The 17017-nt window shown below is 58.1% G+C and overlaps 3 protein-coding genes across 16 annotated transcripts in view; 1 reads left to right on the top strand and 2 right to left on the bottom strand.

Annotated features, from left to right (window-relative positions):
- The window catches only part of PPIL6 (peptidylprolyl isomerase like 6), a 36061-nt gene extending 33980 nt beyond the window's left edge, over positions 1-2081 (bottom strand). For both annotated transcript variants that reach the window (XM_060114915.1, XM_060114916.1), the window contains exon 1: positions 1555-2081. In XM_060114915.1, the coding sequence (XP_059970898.1) occupies positions 1555-1656 (102 nt within the window). In that variant the 5' untranslated portion in view covers positions 1657-2081. The remainder of the gene's footprint in view (positions 1-1554) is intronic.
- SMPD2 (sphingomyelin phosphodiesterase 2) lies at positions 1793-5071 on the top strand. The gene is made up of 10 exons (XM_060114914.1): positions 1793-2296; positions 2504-2600; positions 2716-2792; positions 3147-3240; positions 3362-3451; positions 3696-3778; positions 3906-4038; positions 4134-4238; positions 4408-4561; positions 4663-5071. Exons 1-10 carry the CDS (start codon positions 2247-2249, stop codon positions 5049-5051), a joined length of 1272 nt encoding a protein of 423 aa, XP_059970897.1. The 5' UTR covers positions 1793-2246; the 3' UTR covers positions 5052-5071.
- Positions 5072-5212: 141 nt separating this feature from the next.
- Positions 5213-16921, bottom strand: MICAL1 (microtubule associated monooxygenase, calponin and LIM domain containing 1). 13 transcript variants are annotated; one of them, XM_060114899.1, is made up of 26 exons: positions 16679-16921; positions 16084-16308; positions 14853-15154; positions 14552-14759; positions 14169-14273; positions 13846-13950; positions 13579-13734; positions 12538-12638; positions 11542-11799; positions 11175-11290; positions 10846-10972; positions 10565-10646; positions 9830-9977; positions 9218-9423; positions 8854-8945; positions 8686-8727; positions 8376-8459; positions 8104-8260; positions 7711-7787; positions 7157-7427; positions 6946-7040; positions 6566-6679; positions 6348-6441; positions 6068-6167; positions 5881-5954; positions 5213-5486 (listed from the first exon to the last, which is right to left on the bottom strand). In XM_060114899.1, the coding sequence occupies exons 3-26, from the start codon at positions 15108-15110 to the stop codon at positions 5338-5340; spliced, it is 3219 nt and encodes a 1072-aa protein (XP_059970882.1). In that variant the 5' UTR covers positions 15111-15154; positions 16084-16308; positions 16679-16921; the 3' UTR covers positions 5213-5337. The 13 variants fall into 13 exon arrangements, with proteins under 13 accessions (XP_059970882.1, XP_059970884.1, XP_059970883.1 ...); XM_060114901.1 differs by having other exon boundaries at positions 14853-15151; XM_060114900.1 differs by having other exon boundaries at positions 16113-16308.
- Positions 16922-17017: the final 96 nt, after the last annotated feature.

The raw sequence follows: 17017 nt of genomic DNA, 5'->3' as shown, positions 1-17017 counted from the left end.
AATATAATAAAGACCTTGTTTGCTTGACTTAGTGTCCTCTGCAACAGGGGTTGGCAGACTGTGGCCAGCAGGCCAAAGCTGGACCGCTGCCTGTTTTGGTAAGACTTGAGAACTAAGAATAATTTTTAGATTTTTAAACAGTTGAAAAAGAATCACAAGAAGAATCATTTCATGTCCTGTGAAATTATATGCAAGTCCAATTACAGTGTCCATAATAAAAGTTTTATTGGAAAACCACCATTCATTTACATACTGTCTGTGGCTGCTTTTGCACAAGGACGGAGTTGAGTAGTCATGACTGAGAACCTATGGTTCCAAAGGCCTAATAATTTTATATGTGGACTTTACAGAAAAAAAATTTGCCAACATCTTCTCTACAGTGTGGAGAAAACATGTGCCTTCAGAAAAGGAGCTAAGAAAAACAAGAGAAAAAAAATCCCTCACACTTATTAAATACAATTTGAGCCATATAACTTTGCTGATCCTATCAGCCCAGCTAACACAGTCCATATTTCTGCTTCTGTTAATGATCCATGTATCATTTTCATAGACTTATCACTTGTTCTCTTCATCTTGATGTAAACTTTACCTATTTCACAAATTAGTCACTATTTCCTGACTTGATTTAATTTCAGACTGTAACTGTAGACTTGGAGCAGGTAAGAAGTTAGGAATTTCTTAAGATTAATTCTGTTTGGGAACATTTTGTGTCAAGTATCCAGCTGGTTACTTTGGGAGATACAGACATGAATAAGGCATTGTCCTGGAGTCTAGTGGGGTTTTGAAGGAGAGAAGCTTGGCATAATCTTACAACAGCATTTCTGGAGCAAACCCCAAAGAAGTGCTTAATTTTACATTTCAACATTTTATACACTTCTACATTTCTCCTGCATTCGGGGTGTAGGAATGCTGCGGCATTACTGACCTGGCCTAATTCTTCCAGTTACTTAAAGTGTTTTTCATTTTACATTGTTCTTCATGTTCACAAAGAAATGTCTGTATTCTCCAGAGCACGTGTGGGTCATTTGTCAGGAAATCCCATAAGCACGTAATTCGATTGGAATGCAGTGACTGCTATAGAAACTTTAAAGAAAAACAACAACAAAAACCCTTTCCGAATGAATAGTTTTCAAATATCACTTGGGAAAGGAGTTTGTAAAAAAAATCAGCTAGTTATATGGTAACATTTTTTTCACAAAGTTTTAAAATCTATAATTTCAGTTAAAAATTAACGTGGGAAGGCCCGCGTGCCGCAAAAAAAAAAAAAAAAATTAACGTGGGATAAAATGTGTGTTAATGTAGAGGTAGGAATCACCTTTATTCCCAAAAAGGTTGTGAACGATTCCTTCGCTCGGATTTCCCTTTAAAGGTAGCCCTTCTCGAAGTGTAACTCCCGCCTGGACCGGCCCTCGCCGTCTGCACGCAGAGATCCATCCAGAGACAGCCCACCCTGGCCGGGACATCCCCTCCCTGAACCTCGACCCCCGCCACCAGGAGGCGCACGACCCGGAAGCGGGACGGGCCTTCCCGCCCTTGTGGTTTCTTGGCGGTTACCTCAGCGGCGCTCTTCGCAATTTGAAAGCTGGAGCTTTTGAAGAGCCCCACTACCTTCACCTGCAGCTGCTGCTCGGGCGGCGTCTGCGAGCCGCTTGCCATGGCTGCGCGCGGGGACTCCTCGGGTCAAAAACATAGCGCGTCGCCAGGGCAACCTCGCGGCCCCGCCCCCACCGCTCGCCGGAAGGAGGGGGCCGGGGGCGGGGCGGTCGGCGAAGGTCCGGCCTTTCCTCAACTTGGTGCCTGTTGCTGTGGAGGCGGCCGAGAGGCTGGAGAGCGCGCGTGGGCGGCCCCCACCAGCGAAGAGCTTCGGAGACAAGGAACGGGGACCCCACGCCTCGCGTGCGTCAGCGTGGTTCGCCGCCGCTGCCCCCCACACCGGACCTCCTCTGGGACCCCAAGCCCAGGGTCCTCCAGCGCCGTAGTCGCCTCCAGTCAGCGCCTGATTCCACCGCAGATCACCTTTCCGGGTCGCCGCGCAGCCAGATTGGGGTCAGCCGGCCGGTTGCCCGGGTAACGGGAGTCAGTCCCCGGGCGCGTGCATTTCGGGGCCGCGGACTTCCCGGGAGAGCGGGAGCAGGGCGACCACCTGTGCGCGGTGCCCCGCGGGGAAGGCCGCCAGCCCGCCGCTGTCCCCAACGCGGCCGTCGCTGCGGAGGCCGAGCCGTCCCGCGCCGCCGAGCGTCCCCGCCATGAAGCCGAACTTCTCCCTGCGACTGAGGGTCTTTAACCTCAACTGCTGGTGAGTGCGCCCGCCGACCCGGGTCTGGGGCCGCCGTTCCGCTCGCCAGAGGCAGGAGGCCTTTCTTACAGCCAGGCCACGGCGCTCCCCTGCCCTACACCCTCGGGGTGCGGGGCAACCCCTACCTCCGGGGCCCGCACCTGGCCCCAGCTCCGTTGCTGCCCCGAGCGCCCCAGCCGTCACCTCCCCTGCGCTTTTCGTCCTCAGGGGCATTCCCTACCTGAGCAAGCACCGGGCCGACCGCGTGAAGCGCCTGGGAGACTTTCTGAACAGGGAGAGCTTCGACCTAGCTCTCCTGGAGGAGGTGGGGCCGCGCGGAGCTGGTGTGGAAGCCCGGCGGGAGCGGGGGCGGCTGGGGCGCGGGCGGGGGCTCCCGCCCTGGGAGAAGGGCCGGCAGGTATCGTCACCCCTCCCCTCAGGTGTGGAGCGAGCAGGACTTCCAGTACCTGAGGCAGAAGCTGCTGCCCGCCTACCCAGCAGCACACTACTTCAGGAGGTGAGAAGCCCACTGGCCCCGAAGCCTGGTCTCGGAGCTGGAGGCCCTTGGCCCTGCCAGCCCTTCCCCGTGCTTCCTGCGCCCGCCTCCCTCTGCCCCAGCGTCCTCTCCTCTGGGTGTGGGAGCGGGAGAAGGTGGAATGAGGAAGATGTAGCTCTTTAGCTCATCAGATTTATCATCAGGCCATCCTGTCAGCCCACGTAAACGCCGTCGCTTTGAGCTTCGATCTGGGGTGGTACCAGCAGCAGAGAGAGAAAAAAGTAGCTGTTAAGAGCTGGGAGACGAGGGAGGGGAAGGGGGTTGGGTATTTCTCTCCCTGCTTTTGTGGCTCTTGACTAGGACTTGGCTTTTCAGTGGCATCATTGGCAGTGGTCTCTGTGTCTTCTCCAAACACCCAATCCAGGAATTCACCCAGCACGTCTTCACCCTCAATGGCTACCCCTACATGGTGAGCTGCTAACCCCACTGCCTGCTAACACATGGTAAAGGAGGTGGCCTTCCTAGGGCTGCAGGGGATGGGCAGAAAGGGGGTAGCAGTGCCCTGAGTTCCCGCCCCCTCCTGCCTACAGATCCACCACGGTGACTGGTTCTGTGGGAAGGCCGTGGGGCTGCTGGTGCTCCGTCTGGGTGGATTGGTGCTCAACGCCTACGTGACCCATGTGAGTGAGGCCAGCAGTGCCTAAGGCTGGGACAGGCGGCCTGGTCCTGGGAGGGAGAGATGGGACTCATCCTCTAGCCAGGCTGCCTTGGGGTGAGGCATGGCTGCAGGATCTCCTAAGGCCAGTAGGCAAGGTTCACACATATTTTACCAAGCAGCGTGCCAAGTGACACATGCAAGCTTGATTTACTCCTGCCCTTGGGACTCTCGGTCTAATCTGAAATCATCTCCTCTATCTTGCTCAGCTCCATGCCGAGTACAACCGACAGAAGGACATCTACCTAGCACATCGTGTGGCCCAAGCTTGGGAACTGGCCCAGTTCATCCAGTGTGTGAGCCTGGGCTTGACAGGGGAAGTGGGATGGGGTCCAGGAACCGAGGGGTGGCTAAGGCCCCACTTTCAGGGCAGAGCTGATGAGGGAAGAGTTCCTGCCTCACCATCTTGGTTCCCCCAGCCACACGTCCAAGAAAGCTGATGTGGTTCTATTGTGTGGGGACCTCAACTTGCACCCAAAGGACCTGGGCTGCCGCCTGCTGAAGGAGTGGACGGGACTGCACGATGCCTATCTGGAGACTCAGGACTTCAAGGTGAGGACTTGCCTGATTATTTCCCCACCTACACCCTCAGCCTCTCTCCCTCCTCCTTCCCCGTGCATCCTCATTCAAGCCCACTATTCACCTAGGGCCCTGAAGAAGGCTGTACGATGGTACCGGAGAACTGCTACGTCAACCGGCATGAGCTAGAGCAGTTCCCCTTGGGTATCCGCATCGACTATGTGCTTTATAAGGTTAGGCCTCTCCCTGCAACGTGCCTTCACCCTCTGTCTCTCTTCATGGCTCATCAGCCTATGCTGATTCTTTGTCCAACTAGTCTAGTCTTTTTTATCAGTGGCGGCTGGAGAATGGGATAGCCAGGAACTGGTTCTCTCAGAAATTTCTCTCTGGCTCTTTTTCTAGGCGGTGTCTGGGCTATACATCTCCTGTAAGACACTCAGAACTACTACAGGCCACGAGCCTCACAGCGGCAGCCCCCTCTCCGATCATGAGGCGCTGACGGCCACTCTATGTGTGAGACACAGCCCCCCGCAGCACAACCCCAGCCCTATCCATGGTAAGTCAGCCCCATCCTTTTCCTTGGCCCTTCCCCACAGGGCAGCCCCATCCCTCCCTCAGACCCTCACTCTCCCTCCCCACTGCCCCGCTTTGTTCTAGGACCAGCAGAGAGGTCTCCGCTGATCAGTGTGCTAAGGGAGGCCTGGACAGAACTGGACCAGGGCATGGCTCAAGGTCGCTGGTGGGCCACCATCGCTGGCTACGTGATTGGTCTAGGGCTGCTTCTCCTGGCGTTGCTGTGTGCCCTGGCGGCTGGAGGAGAGATCAGGGAAGTTGCTGTACTGCTCTGGACCCCCAGCGTAGGACTGGTGCTGGGGGCGGGTGCATTCTATCTCTTCCACGTGCAGGAGGCCAAGGGCTTGTGTCGGGCCCGAGCCGAGCTCCAGCATGTGCTGGGAAGGGCAAGGGAGGCCCAGGACCTGGGCCCGGAGTCCCAGCCAACCCTGCTCCTGGGGCAGCAGGAGGGGGACAGAGCAGAGGAACAATAAAGCCTGACACTTCGGTGGCGCGCGCTGCCTTTTTCCCTGTAGAGGCAGTGATTGGGGCCAAGGGTCGGTGTGATTGTCACAGTGTAGACCTTCAGGCTCCTACACAGCGGCCCTCCCTGCACACTCCCCCACCTCCCCCCCTGTAGGCAGCCAAAGTCCTGTTTACAGCAGAAGCTTTTTTATTGTAAACAGCGAGGCCTCTCCCAGGCAGCCCCGATGAACAGGGTGGCACTGTCCTGGGGTGAGGCAGTCTTCCTTGCAGAGAAGACAGGCAGCCTACCCTCTTCTAGCCCTGGGGCCCTGGCCCCGAGGCCAGCTCGCTGAGCCTGCGTTCCTCCTGGAAGCGGATGAGGGCATCTCGCTGGTTCACCACGTCCACTAGCTTCCTCAGAACCTGGTCTTCAGCCTGCCGGTCAGCAGCTGTCTTCAGGGTTTCTGAAGGGAGGAAGTGAAATTTACTTAGAAAACAGAGAACAGGGAGGGCGGCAGGAGAGGCACAACCTAATCCCGGCCTGTGTGACTTCTACAACCCCAGCTGTTTCCCACTCTGAATTTGGTTTATCAACAACACTAACAGTTTTCTAGCATTGTTTAGCAGCAACACCACTTTTAAAGGAATCTTGTGTAAAAGCCCAATTGTGCGGCTGTGATTGAACTGAAGGCGCGGAATGTGGGCCTGGAGCCCCATCCTCTGGCTTCCTCCAGTTCAAGAAGCAACTCAGAAGGCAGTTCAGCCTCAGAGGTGCTCAGACTAGAGGACTGTTGCCTGGGCAGTATCTGAGATCACGAGGCTTGTGCAAATACCAGCCTCTCCCCACATCCCACCTACCTTCCCGGTTCATGTAGGTTCGCAGTTCTTGGTCCAGCTGCCACTGTTTCTCCTCCAAGTTCAGCTCCTGCACCCTGTGGGGGGCAGGGATAGAAAAGGCACAGGTGTCTAGGGTGACCGAAGACCTGGCTGTGGGGCCTGGCTCACACGCCATTGCCCCCTCCATCCCAACTCCAACACCCCTTACGTGATCATGAGCTCAGCCTCCTCGGCCACCAGGCTGTTTTTCTTCTGAACAAGCTGTAGCAACTGTTCTAGCCATAGTGCCTTTTGCTGTTCAGGGGAATCTGACAAGAAGGAAGAAGAAGGGCCAGTCAGGCCTCTGAGCAGGGTCACAGGAATCACGGCATGAGGAGCAGAACCTGCTGTGGGCCACAGCCTGGGTAGTCTGGGGGTGCTGGGGGTGGAACACAGGGCCAGGAGGCAGAGGTGTCCTAGGCTTGCTTATCCTCCCCGTCTTCACTCACTGCTCCGGCTCCTCAAAGCCAGCTCCAGCTCCGTGCCCTTGGCCTCCAGCTCCCTCAGGGCGGCCTCGATCTCATTTTGTCGCCGTTGGATGGCCTGAGTACAAGACAGAAGGCCCAGGAGTCTGCGGATTGCTCAAGAACAGAGTCCCGGAGGAGCTCTGATACCCAGTCTCAGAACTCTTATCCCATTAGAACCTCTGGGAACCCCTAGGCTGCACCTGAGCCTTGCAGAACCGCTTCATCTCCTCTTCCTTAGCACGGCGCAGCAGAGTCCGACGCCACGTTGGGTAACTGTTCATCGTGCCCGAGTTCTTAGCTAAGTTCTGCAGAACCTATGACAGGGTCAGGTGGATAGGGGTTGGGAAAGCTCCATTTGAAAGGGACCAGAAAGACCCTGGGCTGGAAGTGGGATAAGTTCTGATAGAAAAGGTGGAGGCCTAGAGACATGAAAGAGTCAGACTGGGTGAGAAGACATTCAGAGACATCTGGGCTCAGAAGAGGCTGGGTCCTGTGGGTTTCTCCCGGGCAGGGGCCGGGGTATGTTTAGTGGATGCGTGCTGGCTTGGGCAGAATAGGTGGCCAGGTTCCTCCCACTCACATGTTCCGTGTGTGAGTCCAACGGCACGTCTTCCTCTGCTTCCTCGTCACTGGAGCAGGGACTCGCTTCTTCCTCCTTCTCCACGGCCACAAGAACTGTGCAGAGAAGTGGACATGGGCTGAGATCTGCAGGACCTTCCTCCCCATTCCCCACATCCCTGTCCAAGAATCCGAATACCACCCTCCCATCCCCACCCTGGGCCAGCAGCTACCTTGAGGGCTCTGGACTGGCATTCCCCAGCGCACAAAGCTTCCCTCTAGGGCCTGGCGGGCCAAGACGGAGCAGCTTCGGGGGGGCTTGGGTGGAGGCTCCATTTCCGGGTCAGGGGTGAGATGAAGGGAGGATAACCGCTGGCGTTCTGGGCTGGAGAGGCGGATCAGCCGACGGGGGGGCTGGCTTGGGACAGGACTGGTCCCCTCCTGGGGGGCCACGGGAATCGAGGGGCGTGATGGCATGTTACTCTCACTGTGTGGGGGAAGGTCCTAGAAGAGCCACCATATGCTCTGGTCAGTGACCTGCCCAGTGTGGGTTGAGGCAGCCCCTTGAGACAGATGTGGGCCCTGGCGTTCATTCACTTATGCCATCTACTGAACAGTGTCAGGCAGTGTTCTAGATACTTGGGATTCATCAACAAGTAAGACAGGACAGAGATCCCTGCCAACATGCAGTTTACACTCTAGTGGAAAACATTCAGTTACCCCCAGCAAGGTCTCGGGCTTAGAGAGCCCTTTCCTCTTTCCCAGCCCCCACTTCCACAGCTTTTACCTGACTCTCAGGGCCTCTGTCGCTGCTATCCTCTTTGTGGCCTGGCTGGGGCAGGTGCTGGAGGCAGTAAAAATGTCCTGGGAAGGCGGGAGAGGGGAGGAGCCATCAGATGTAGGCAGCCCGGTGACCAGATGTTCAGTTTATCAGGGAAGGTGGGGGTGACAGGCCTCTGCATTGGCTGATAAATTTCTACCAGCCTCCTGGCTTCTCAGAACCCCACATTTGGGGCTTTGGAGGGGACAGAGGAGACGGAGCTCAGGAGAAGAAAGTGTCATCTTCAGCCTGTTTCTACCTCATGCCCAGCACCCCGGTTCCCCTCCACCTTCAAGCTCCTGGCCCCCCCAAGCAGGGCCAGACCCGGAGTCCCTCTGAATGCCTCCCAGGCCCACTCACCATCTCCTGGGTGCTGCCCGTAGCCACTTGGCCATAATGTGGCCTCACAGATATGGCAACGGAAGCAGCTCCGGTGGAAGAAACGGCCATTGGCACAGAGGCGTTCCAGGATATAGAGGTGTTCCCCACACAGTGCACACAGATCCTCGGCACTGGCCTGCACCAACCCCCAGGCCGCAGGTCAGCTGGAGTCCAAGGCAGCTGCCAAGTTTTTCCCTTCCCCTCCCTGCCCTTCCAAGGCCTCTGCCTGCAGACAGGGCCCCTGTTCTCACCTCCTGGTATTGGGATGGGGGTGTCACTGGTACATCAGGCTCTGGGACAGGTGGCTCCTCAGTACTTGGGGTCTCAGCCTCTACCTAAAAAGGTAAGTGCTCAGGCCCAGAGGTAGAGGGGCAGGATCAGCTGGGGAGTCCATGTGTACAGATGAATAGAAAGGACTGGAAGGGAAAGGGAGTGAGACTAGGAAGCGAGACTGGATGGGGGTGGTTACTAGGAGCTGGGGTGGTGAGCGAGGCCTGGGGGGACAGGATATGGGAAAGAGTACCTCAGGGAAGGGACTGTCGGGCCCCTGCGTGCATTTACCTCCACACGAGGCTTCTTGCCACCAGCATCCTCCCCGTTTCCCTGCAAGAAGTCCTACGTTCTGAGCCCCCAGTTTTCCCCTTCCCCCATTCTGAACATCCTCCTCATCACCCCAGGGATCCCCACAAGGAACCCACTGCCCAGGCCAACCCCACCCAAACTCCCCACCTGGGCCCGGGTCCGTTGCAGGGTCCTCTGCAGTTTGCCAAGGAACAGTACAGCGCTGGCAGTGCCCGGGGAGCCTTGGCTGACTGGGCCTGCTGGGAGAATCAGGGTAGATAAGGGACCGATACTGTACCCCCAGAACAGACAGCTATGTGCCAGCCCAGAAGGAGAAAGGATACCTCTCCCAGGCTGTCCCTTAGAGGGTGGGCGCACGCACACACTCACACTCACACTCACACTCTCTCTCTCTCTCTCTCTCTCTCTCTCTCTCTCCCCCTCTCTCTCTCTCTCTCTCCCCCCTCTCTCTCTCTCTCTCTCTCTCCCCCTCTCTCTCCCTCTCCCTCTCCCCACCCCCGCCCCATCCTACCCGCCTCCGGGTCACCTGGGTTGTGAGGTGTGCTCTTGAAGGCACTATGGAAGTGGCTGAGGTAGGCAATGAGGCCCAGTGGGTCATTCCCTGCCACCATTGCCTGTGCGGACAACACGGGCGTGATGCCCAGCTCATGCTCTGCCATCTTCAGCGCCCAAGAAGTCGCTTCCAGAGCCCCGACTCCCTGCAGCTCTGAGGGTTCCCTGTGGGGCATCAGGGAGAAAGGCCAGTGGGAGACCAGAACTTGCCCCATGGAAGGGGGAGAGAGCAGGAGGGGAGGGACATCGGGAAAGGGAAGAGAGGGCATAAAGGGTTTTTATTCTCTGTGCTACATACCCGCCCGCCCCCATGACAACAGCATCTGGCCTTGGGGGGCCTCTACCACTCACAAAGCTCTCCGTATTGAATGCATTTGATTCTCATGGGCAGGCAGAGTCAGGCGGGAAATCTATCTCTAGGGAAGCGAAGTGACTAGAGCAGGATTATTAGCAAGGGGTGGCCTGGGACGCAGCTGGGTGTGCTAACTCCTACACAGTGATCGCCCACCATTCCATACTGCCTGGAGAGGGAGGGGCTATCAGGGACCCCCAAGCCCAATATCTGACTCACAGCAGGGCGGGCTGCAGCCGGTGCACGAGGGCACACAGGGCCAGCCCATCCGCCCAGGAGGAAGACAGGTCGGTGACATGGACCCCTGGGTACCCAGCCGTCTGCTCCTGGCACCAGTGTAGAAGCTCCTCCTGGGTGGCCACCGACCCTGGGAGAGGAAGCTGCGCTGTACTGAAGGCACCGGGGCCCGCAGAGAGAGCCCAGCTGCTGGGTGCGGGGTCTATATGGGAGGGGGAAGCAGGGACCCACGCCTACTGGGCACCAGCCTAACACTGTCGGCAGCACCTCCTTCATCCCAGTTTTCTCATTTGAAAAAATCTTTCTGGCAATAAAGTAGGGGAATGAATAGAGTGAAACCACTGCTGGCCACAGAGAGGGCAGCAGGCTATGAGCTGAGGGGCAAGGGAGGCCCAGAGACTAAAAGGAGAGGCAGGTTTGGGGTCTGCAAGGCAGGAAGGGGCAGAACGGCCGAGAACAGTGCAGCTCGGCTGCCATCCAGCTGCTGCATTACAGGGGCTAACGTGCTGAAACATGCCGCACAAGTTGGCAAGCGGCTGCTGCTGAGCACCCCGCTGCCCTGCACTCCCCAGGAGGCCCCAAACATCCCCACCACCCAGCAGTGCTCCAGCACCCTGCTCCCTGCCGCCAGCACCCACCACTGCTCCGATCATCGGTGCGTGTGCCTCACCGCTTGGTAACTATTTTGGACACGGCCCTGGAGCAAGGCCTGCTCACCAGTGGCCGGCTTTCCTGAGTCTGTCTTGTCACTCGTTCTCCGCACAGGCTCCTTAGCCTCCACATCATACAGGTCTCGTACCTAAGGCAGCCCCTTTCAGGTCTCCAGGCAGGCGGACCACACACACCACCCCCCCGTCCCCCCAGTCCACGGGGGAGGGGCTGCCTGGGTGGGACTCACCCACAGGGCAGGGACTGGGCAGACCACAGGAGGGAAGGCCTGACCTGCGGTGCGGGAGCTGACCTGGGAAGTCTTGGCGAGCGGTGCCAGGGGTTCTGACCTGACTGGGGGTCACGGCCCGGAGGTTCAGGTTGGGATAGCGGGAGGCTGGGTCCAGCCCATACTGGGCCACATTGCGGTGCATGTTTTCTGGGGATGTCTGTGACAGGAGCTGGTACAAGCTCTCTCTGGGGAGATGAGGGCGGGGTTGGACGCAAGTGGGAGGGCACCATCAGCACCCACCCCTCCAGAAGTGCCAGGCCTTTCCTTCGTTCTCTTTTCCCTATGCCCCCATCTACTCAGCCAGCATCCCCGACCCTACTCCTGACTCTTGTCCTATACCCAGCCCTGCCCCCACCCCGCCCCCCAACTCCCCAACTCAGGCCTCACCTCTCTGCCAACACCTCTAGGGGCCCAGCGCCCTCTGCCCAGCGCTTCACCATCCAGGCGGCGTCAAAGGCTGCCAAGAAGCCCCGGGCCACTCCAGTGCCCAGGGGCCAGAAGGGCTGCAGGGGCAGGACAGGAAACAGCTCAGGGAGAGTCCAACAAGGGTGTTCACGCCCAGATGACCCCAGGGCCATAGCAGAGGGGGCCCCGACACACCTAGCCACCCTCTGCTCCTCCTTACAAGCAGCAGGACCTTTTTATACCCCCTCCTTCCCACGAGGCTGCTTCCTCCCCCAGCCAGGGAACCCCTGTGCCTCCTCACAAGGGGTCCAGAGAGACCCTCCCCAATCAGGGAACACTGACCCCTCACCTCCACCAGGCAGTCCCCAACCAGCCCCAGCAGCAGGCGGGCGCCATGCTTCTCCTGCACCCGAGCAGAGCTCTCTGCCCGCATCATGCTTGTGAAGTCAAAGGCAGAGACGTCGGGCCGCCCGTGGGCATCCTGGGCAAACTCCAGCTTCCCAAGCTTGCCGTGGGTGGCGAAGTCGGCAGCTGCCCGAGCAAAGCGCTGCAAAGCCTCGGGCGCCACATTGGCGCTGCTCAGCAGCCGGTCGGTCTCCGGCCAGTCCTATGTGGCCAACAGATCAGAACCAGCAGGGTCAGTTAGGCCATCACATCCCCTTAGGTGTAAAAGGTACACATCTTGAGGCCCCAGGAACAGGCTTCCCCAGACTACACAGCAGTTGAAGGCTGAGCTGGGAGGAGAATTTGAACGTCCAGCCTCCCACACTCAAGCCACGTCCTCAACTCTCAGCCTGCCGCTCGCTGGGGGTCCCAGGTCCCACCCTGCCTCCAAGGCCCAGTATCATTACTGTTACCATACACCTGCTTTGGACAAGTCACTGAACTACTCAGAGCCTGTTTCCCCATCATTTAGAGATAACATACCTAACTTCTCAAGGTACTCGTGTGGATTAGGTGAGAAAATGAACATAAAGCTCTCAACAAAGTACCTATCACATAGCAGGTGTTCAACTACTGCATTCAGCAAATACTTTCAGGGTGCTTACTACATAGCAGGCACCATTCTAGGCACTGGGAATCATCAGTAAACAAGAGACGGACAAACTCCTGCCCTCATCGAGCTTACATTATGTAGTTCCGTGGCTGGTATAAGGTGTTTAGCCCAGAATATGATTCAGGTTGCCACGTAAGTCCCAAGGGAGAAGAGCTTATCGAGGTGGAGGAAGTGCCATCGCAGAGAGGATGGACTCCCTCCACACCCAGGGAGACACTGTGTCCAGGCCTGGCCCCTACCTCCCAGGGCCCACCACCCAGCCCCTCCCTGCCTGGGCCCAGGCCCCACCTGACGCAGCACCCCCAGCCGTAGCAGGCACTGCTTCTTGGCTGTCATCACAAAGTAGTGGGTGTCATCCTTGTAGTACACGATGTTCTCCAGATCAATGCCTGTGGGGACAGGGCATGGTACAAGGGATGTGCCTCCTCATCATGTGTCACCTCTCCAATACCCCAGCCATGCTTGACCTCTGAGAGCTGGGATCACAGCTCAGCCTGCAGCGGCACCTCTATCCACACACACAGGGGGGCCCGTGAGTTCTGGTGGCACAGTGAACCATCTGTCCCAGGCCCAGGAGGCCAAAAGGTGTGGAGCAAAGTGAGAAACTTGGGTGGGGTGGCAGCTGGGAGATGTGCACCACATAGTCCACAGGCTTGCAGAGGACAGCCTGGCTTCTCCGACCGGGATGTGCACACTCCAGGGGGCGTGGCAGTGTGAAGCCAAAGTAAGCATAGGGCATCTTCTGGAAGTACCACTTTCATTTTGAATATACAGCGTTTTGTTTTGTTTTGGTTTGGGTTTTTTTAATTTTTGAATTTTATTTTATTTGTTTTTTATACAGCAGGTTATATAGCATTTTTTTTTTTTTGCGGTATGCAGGCCTCTCACTGTTGTGGCCTCTCCCGTTGCGGAGCACAGGCTCTGGACACGCAGGCTCAGCGGCCATGGCTCATGGGCCCAGCCGCTCCGCGGCATGTGGGATCCTCCCGGACCGGGGCACGAACCCGTGTCCCCTGCATCGGCAGGCGGACTCTCAACCACTGCGCCACCAGGGAAGCCCTATATAGCATTTTTATATTAAAGCATATGTAAAGAAGCACAAAGCAAAATCCCACGCATTTTGTGAGAGATTTCTAAGACTCATCATGCTGGGTGGCCGAGTGGGGCTATGGCTGCTGAATCCCTGGGGCCTCAAGTTCTTTGCTGCCAAGACCACAAAGATGGAAAAGTACGGGATTCCTTGGACTGCGGACAGGTCTGAGAGGGAGAGGTGGGAGGCAGGCCACAGTGAGGCACGAGGAGGGCAAACCCTGTGAGGGTGGTCCTGACCTGTGGCTTTAAGCAGGCTCTGGAAGAAGCTCTGGTTGTAGATCCTGGCCACGCCGCTGATCTCGGGCACCTGTGCCTCTTCCACGGTGCGCCTGTTCACAAAGTTGGCCGTGATGCCAATGGCCAGTTTGCCGCGCATTTCCCGCACTGTGAAGCCTAGAGGTGGGGACAGGGGGGTGGTAGCAGGAGGACAACGGGTGTTAATAGCCTAGAAAGGCCCACAAGGAGCTCAAGATGTTGGCTTCTTCGAGGGAAGGGATCACTCACCTTCAGGGACGAATTTACCTCCAGCTGCAGAGATGAGGACATCAAATTCATAGTTGGCCAGTTGGGCTGGGGGACTGGGCTGGAGCTGGGCACGCCAACCACTCCCTGGGGCAGAGGGTGTGAGTGGCACAAAGGTGTGGAAATCTGAAGGGGCCCCTGTATTCCCAGGACAATCCAGTGAAATAATTAAATAAACGTTTAAAGGGCTTTATGGTTTAGAAAGCAATGACACACTGTCTATCAAATTACACCTTCACAACAGCCATGGAAAGTAGGTAAGGAAAAAAATACTTGGGGGTCCTCAGGAGCAGAGAAGTACTTACCCTTTCTGGGAGGGGGCTGAAGGCCAGTGAAAGTGACACCCCAGTGAATTTCCACCCCCAGCAGTAATGCCACTTTCAACAAAAGCAGCTGAAGTTGCCGGATGCCTGGAAGGGAGAGGACATTAGGAACAGGGACCCCAGGTCCCCCCAGCCTTCCCAAGCACCAGTGTGTACCTGGTCAGAGCCGGAGAAGGTCTTAGACATCACTCAGTCCAACTGCCCATTTTACAGGTGAGGGCCCTGAGTCCTGAAAGCCGCCTGGCTGAAGTGAATCTTATCCACCCTGCCTCTTGGCCAGCCCAGCAGCGGGCCCCGACCCCCTCCACTGGCCTGTCTCTAGGCCCAGGCTCACCCGCCCCTCCAGGCCACCACACGGTGCTCACTGATGTGGTCCAGGGAGCCTGTGCAGAAGCGCCCATAGAACTTCTTGGCGCCGAGTGCCCGAAGGTCATGGATGGTGAAGGGCCAGAGGTGGAGCACGTTGTGGCGAGAGAACTTGGTGCGCTTTTCCACCAGTACCACTCGGGCCCCAAGCATCGCCAGCTCCACAGCAGCCCGCAGCCCACAAGGTCCGGCACCCACCACCAGGCACTGCGGACACACAAGGCAGCATTGGCATGGCATCTGGCCCCTCCTCTGACTCCCCCCACTCTCCAAGCCCCATCCCAGGCACCGCGTACCCACCTTGGTGCTGGTGCAGGCCCGGCCCTGCTGGTAGACAGGCTGGCTTGCTCTCTTGTCCAGCTTGGCCCACAGCGACTTGGCACTCCAGTAGTTGAGCTGGGCCTTCATCTTGTGGTACTGGGGCAGCCCCCCACCAGGCTCCAGCCCCAGGGCCCTGCATAGCCCCTGGAAGCTGCTCAGCACATCCTGGCACAGCTGGGCCTGCAGGATGCTCTCAAAGTGGACATGCGCTGGGTTGGTGGAGGTGGGTGAGGCCATGGAGACCTCTGAGGCGCCCAGGGAGGGGCAGGGGCACGTGGCTGCTGGAGAGAAGGAAGGAAGAGAAGGGAAGAGGCTGGAGAAAGGAGGAAGGGAAAAGGCAGGGGAGGAGGAGAAAGTCTGGTATCCCCAGGGAGCTCCAGGTCCATCCCTGATTGGCTCCGCTCCTCTCTGCCAGCTGCTCCAGAGACAACTGCTATCCCTTCCACTCCAAGTGAAATTTGCCAAATTTGGAAATGAAAAATCAGCAGTCCTGGGCACAGAGGGCATGCGGAAAGCCAGGGAGCCTCCAGCTCAGCCTTCTTGCTCAGGGATCTCCAAGCCCTGCTCCATCTCTGGGGCCCAGGGGACAGGAATTCTTACCCTGCCTTCTCGAGGCCCTAGTAGCAGGGCACGGGGAATTTCTCGGATGTGAAGAGGGCAGGGTGCCCAGGAAGAGAGCTTTCCGTGCACTACAGACAGGGACAGGTCTAACACCGGCAACCCCAGCTGCTAGGCACATGTACTGCCCCATCTCACCCCAAGGCTCCCTGTGTCCAGCACCCTCGAGGGACTCAGTGCGACGCTGGGTGTGGGGTGCATCTTATTCCAGGGGCAAAGTTCTCCTCCTTGGCACTGCTCATTACCTCACCACGGGGAGGAGATGGTCTCTGACCCCGTAGGTTCCACTTCCCACCACCAAAATACTGCAAGGAACAGCCCCAGGATGTTGCATCTGACTGAGTAACACACAACTGGGTCTATTTCTGACTCACTGTGGTCAAAATACTTCCCTTGTGACTTGCCACCGCTCCAGTGGGCCACAGTACGGTTAGGGGACTGGGGGGGTGGCGACAGGGCAGCAGGGTTCGCCCCTCCCAGCTTCCTCTCACTCCCATCGACGCCCCACCCCATCCCTGCATGCTCTCCCAGGAATCTCCCGAGACAAGGCCTCCCTTTGTCCCCTTCTCCCTCGCTCGGGCCCCCACGCAACTTGAGGGGTGTTGGAGAGAGCTTTCTCACGCTGGGACCCGGAGGAATCAGAGGGCACGGGGATTCCTGGAGAACTGCCCACGGGGGAGTTCGGGAAGGTGGGTGGCACTCATTGGGGGAGATCCTTGGGCTGATCCCCCTCACGCTGCTCGGTCGCCTCACCGGTCCCTGCCCGAGCCCAGCGGCCGGGCCGAAGCAGGAGATGAAAATCAACGCCGCAGGTCACCTGGACGGGGGCGGACAGAACGTCAAGAAGGGCAAAGGTCTCTCTTAGGGGGTGGGAAGGAGGAAGACCTCGGCGAAGTGGGGAGAGGGGGGACCCAACCTGGAAACACCAGTACAAATAATGTGCGAGGGGTGGACCGGTCTGGAAGGATGGAAAGGGAGCTGGACCACTGGCAGCGGGGGTCGGGGGTACTCACACTCTAGACCGTACAGTTTGGAGAGGGGCTGAGCAGGGCGGAGGTGCAGAGAGACAGGCCGGACCGGCCAGGAGGAATTCAGGAGCGCCTCGAGCCACATTTCCCCGCATCCCTACTCCTACCCCGGGCCTCCGCGGGCGGGGGCCGCACATTTGGCGCAGCTGGACAACTTACCCGGGGGTTCGGGAGCCCGTAGGGGCCGCTTCCTGCCAGGCGGGCGTCCCAGTCCGGCGGGTTGGGGGACGGGGACGAAGGAAGGCAGGTGAAGGAGGCGCAGACCAAAAGCCGGGATTTCAGGGCTGCGCGCAGGGAGTGGGCTGCCGCACCAGGGCACGCGGCACGCAGAGGCTTTATTCACACCTCATTAGCATCTCATTACCCGGCGTTTCCCGGCTGGGGGCAGCCAGGGGCCCGCCCATGGCTGCAGGGTGGTGCCCGAGGGCGTGGCGCCGCAGTCGCCGCTTTCCGCTTGAGGGCCGGAGACCCGGGCCCCGCCTGGTGGGGGCCAATGAG

Source organism: Mesoplodon densirostris, chromosome 12 (assembly GCF_025265405.1).
Source record: "Mesoplodon densirostris isolate mMesDen1 chromosome 12, mMesDen1 primary haplotype, whole genome shotgun sequence".
NCBI lineage: Eukaryota > Metazoa > Chordata > Mammalia > Artiodactyla > Ziphiidae > Mesoplodon > Mesoplodon densirostris.
Note: the sequence above shows the minus strand (reverse complement) of the source record. Positions and strands in the feature narration are given on the sequence as shown.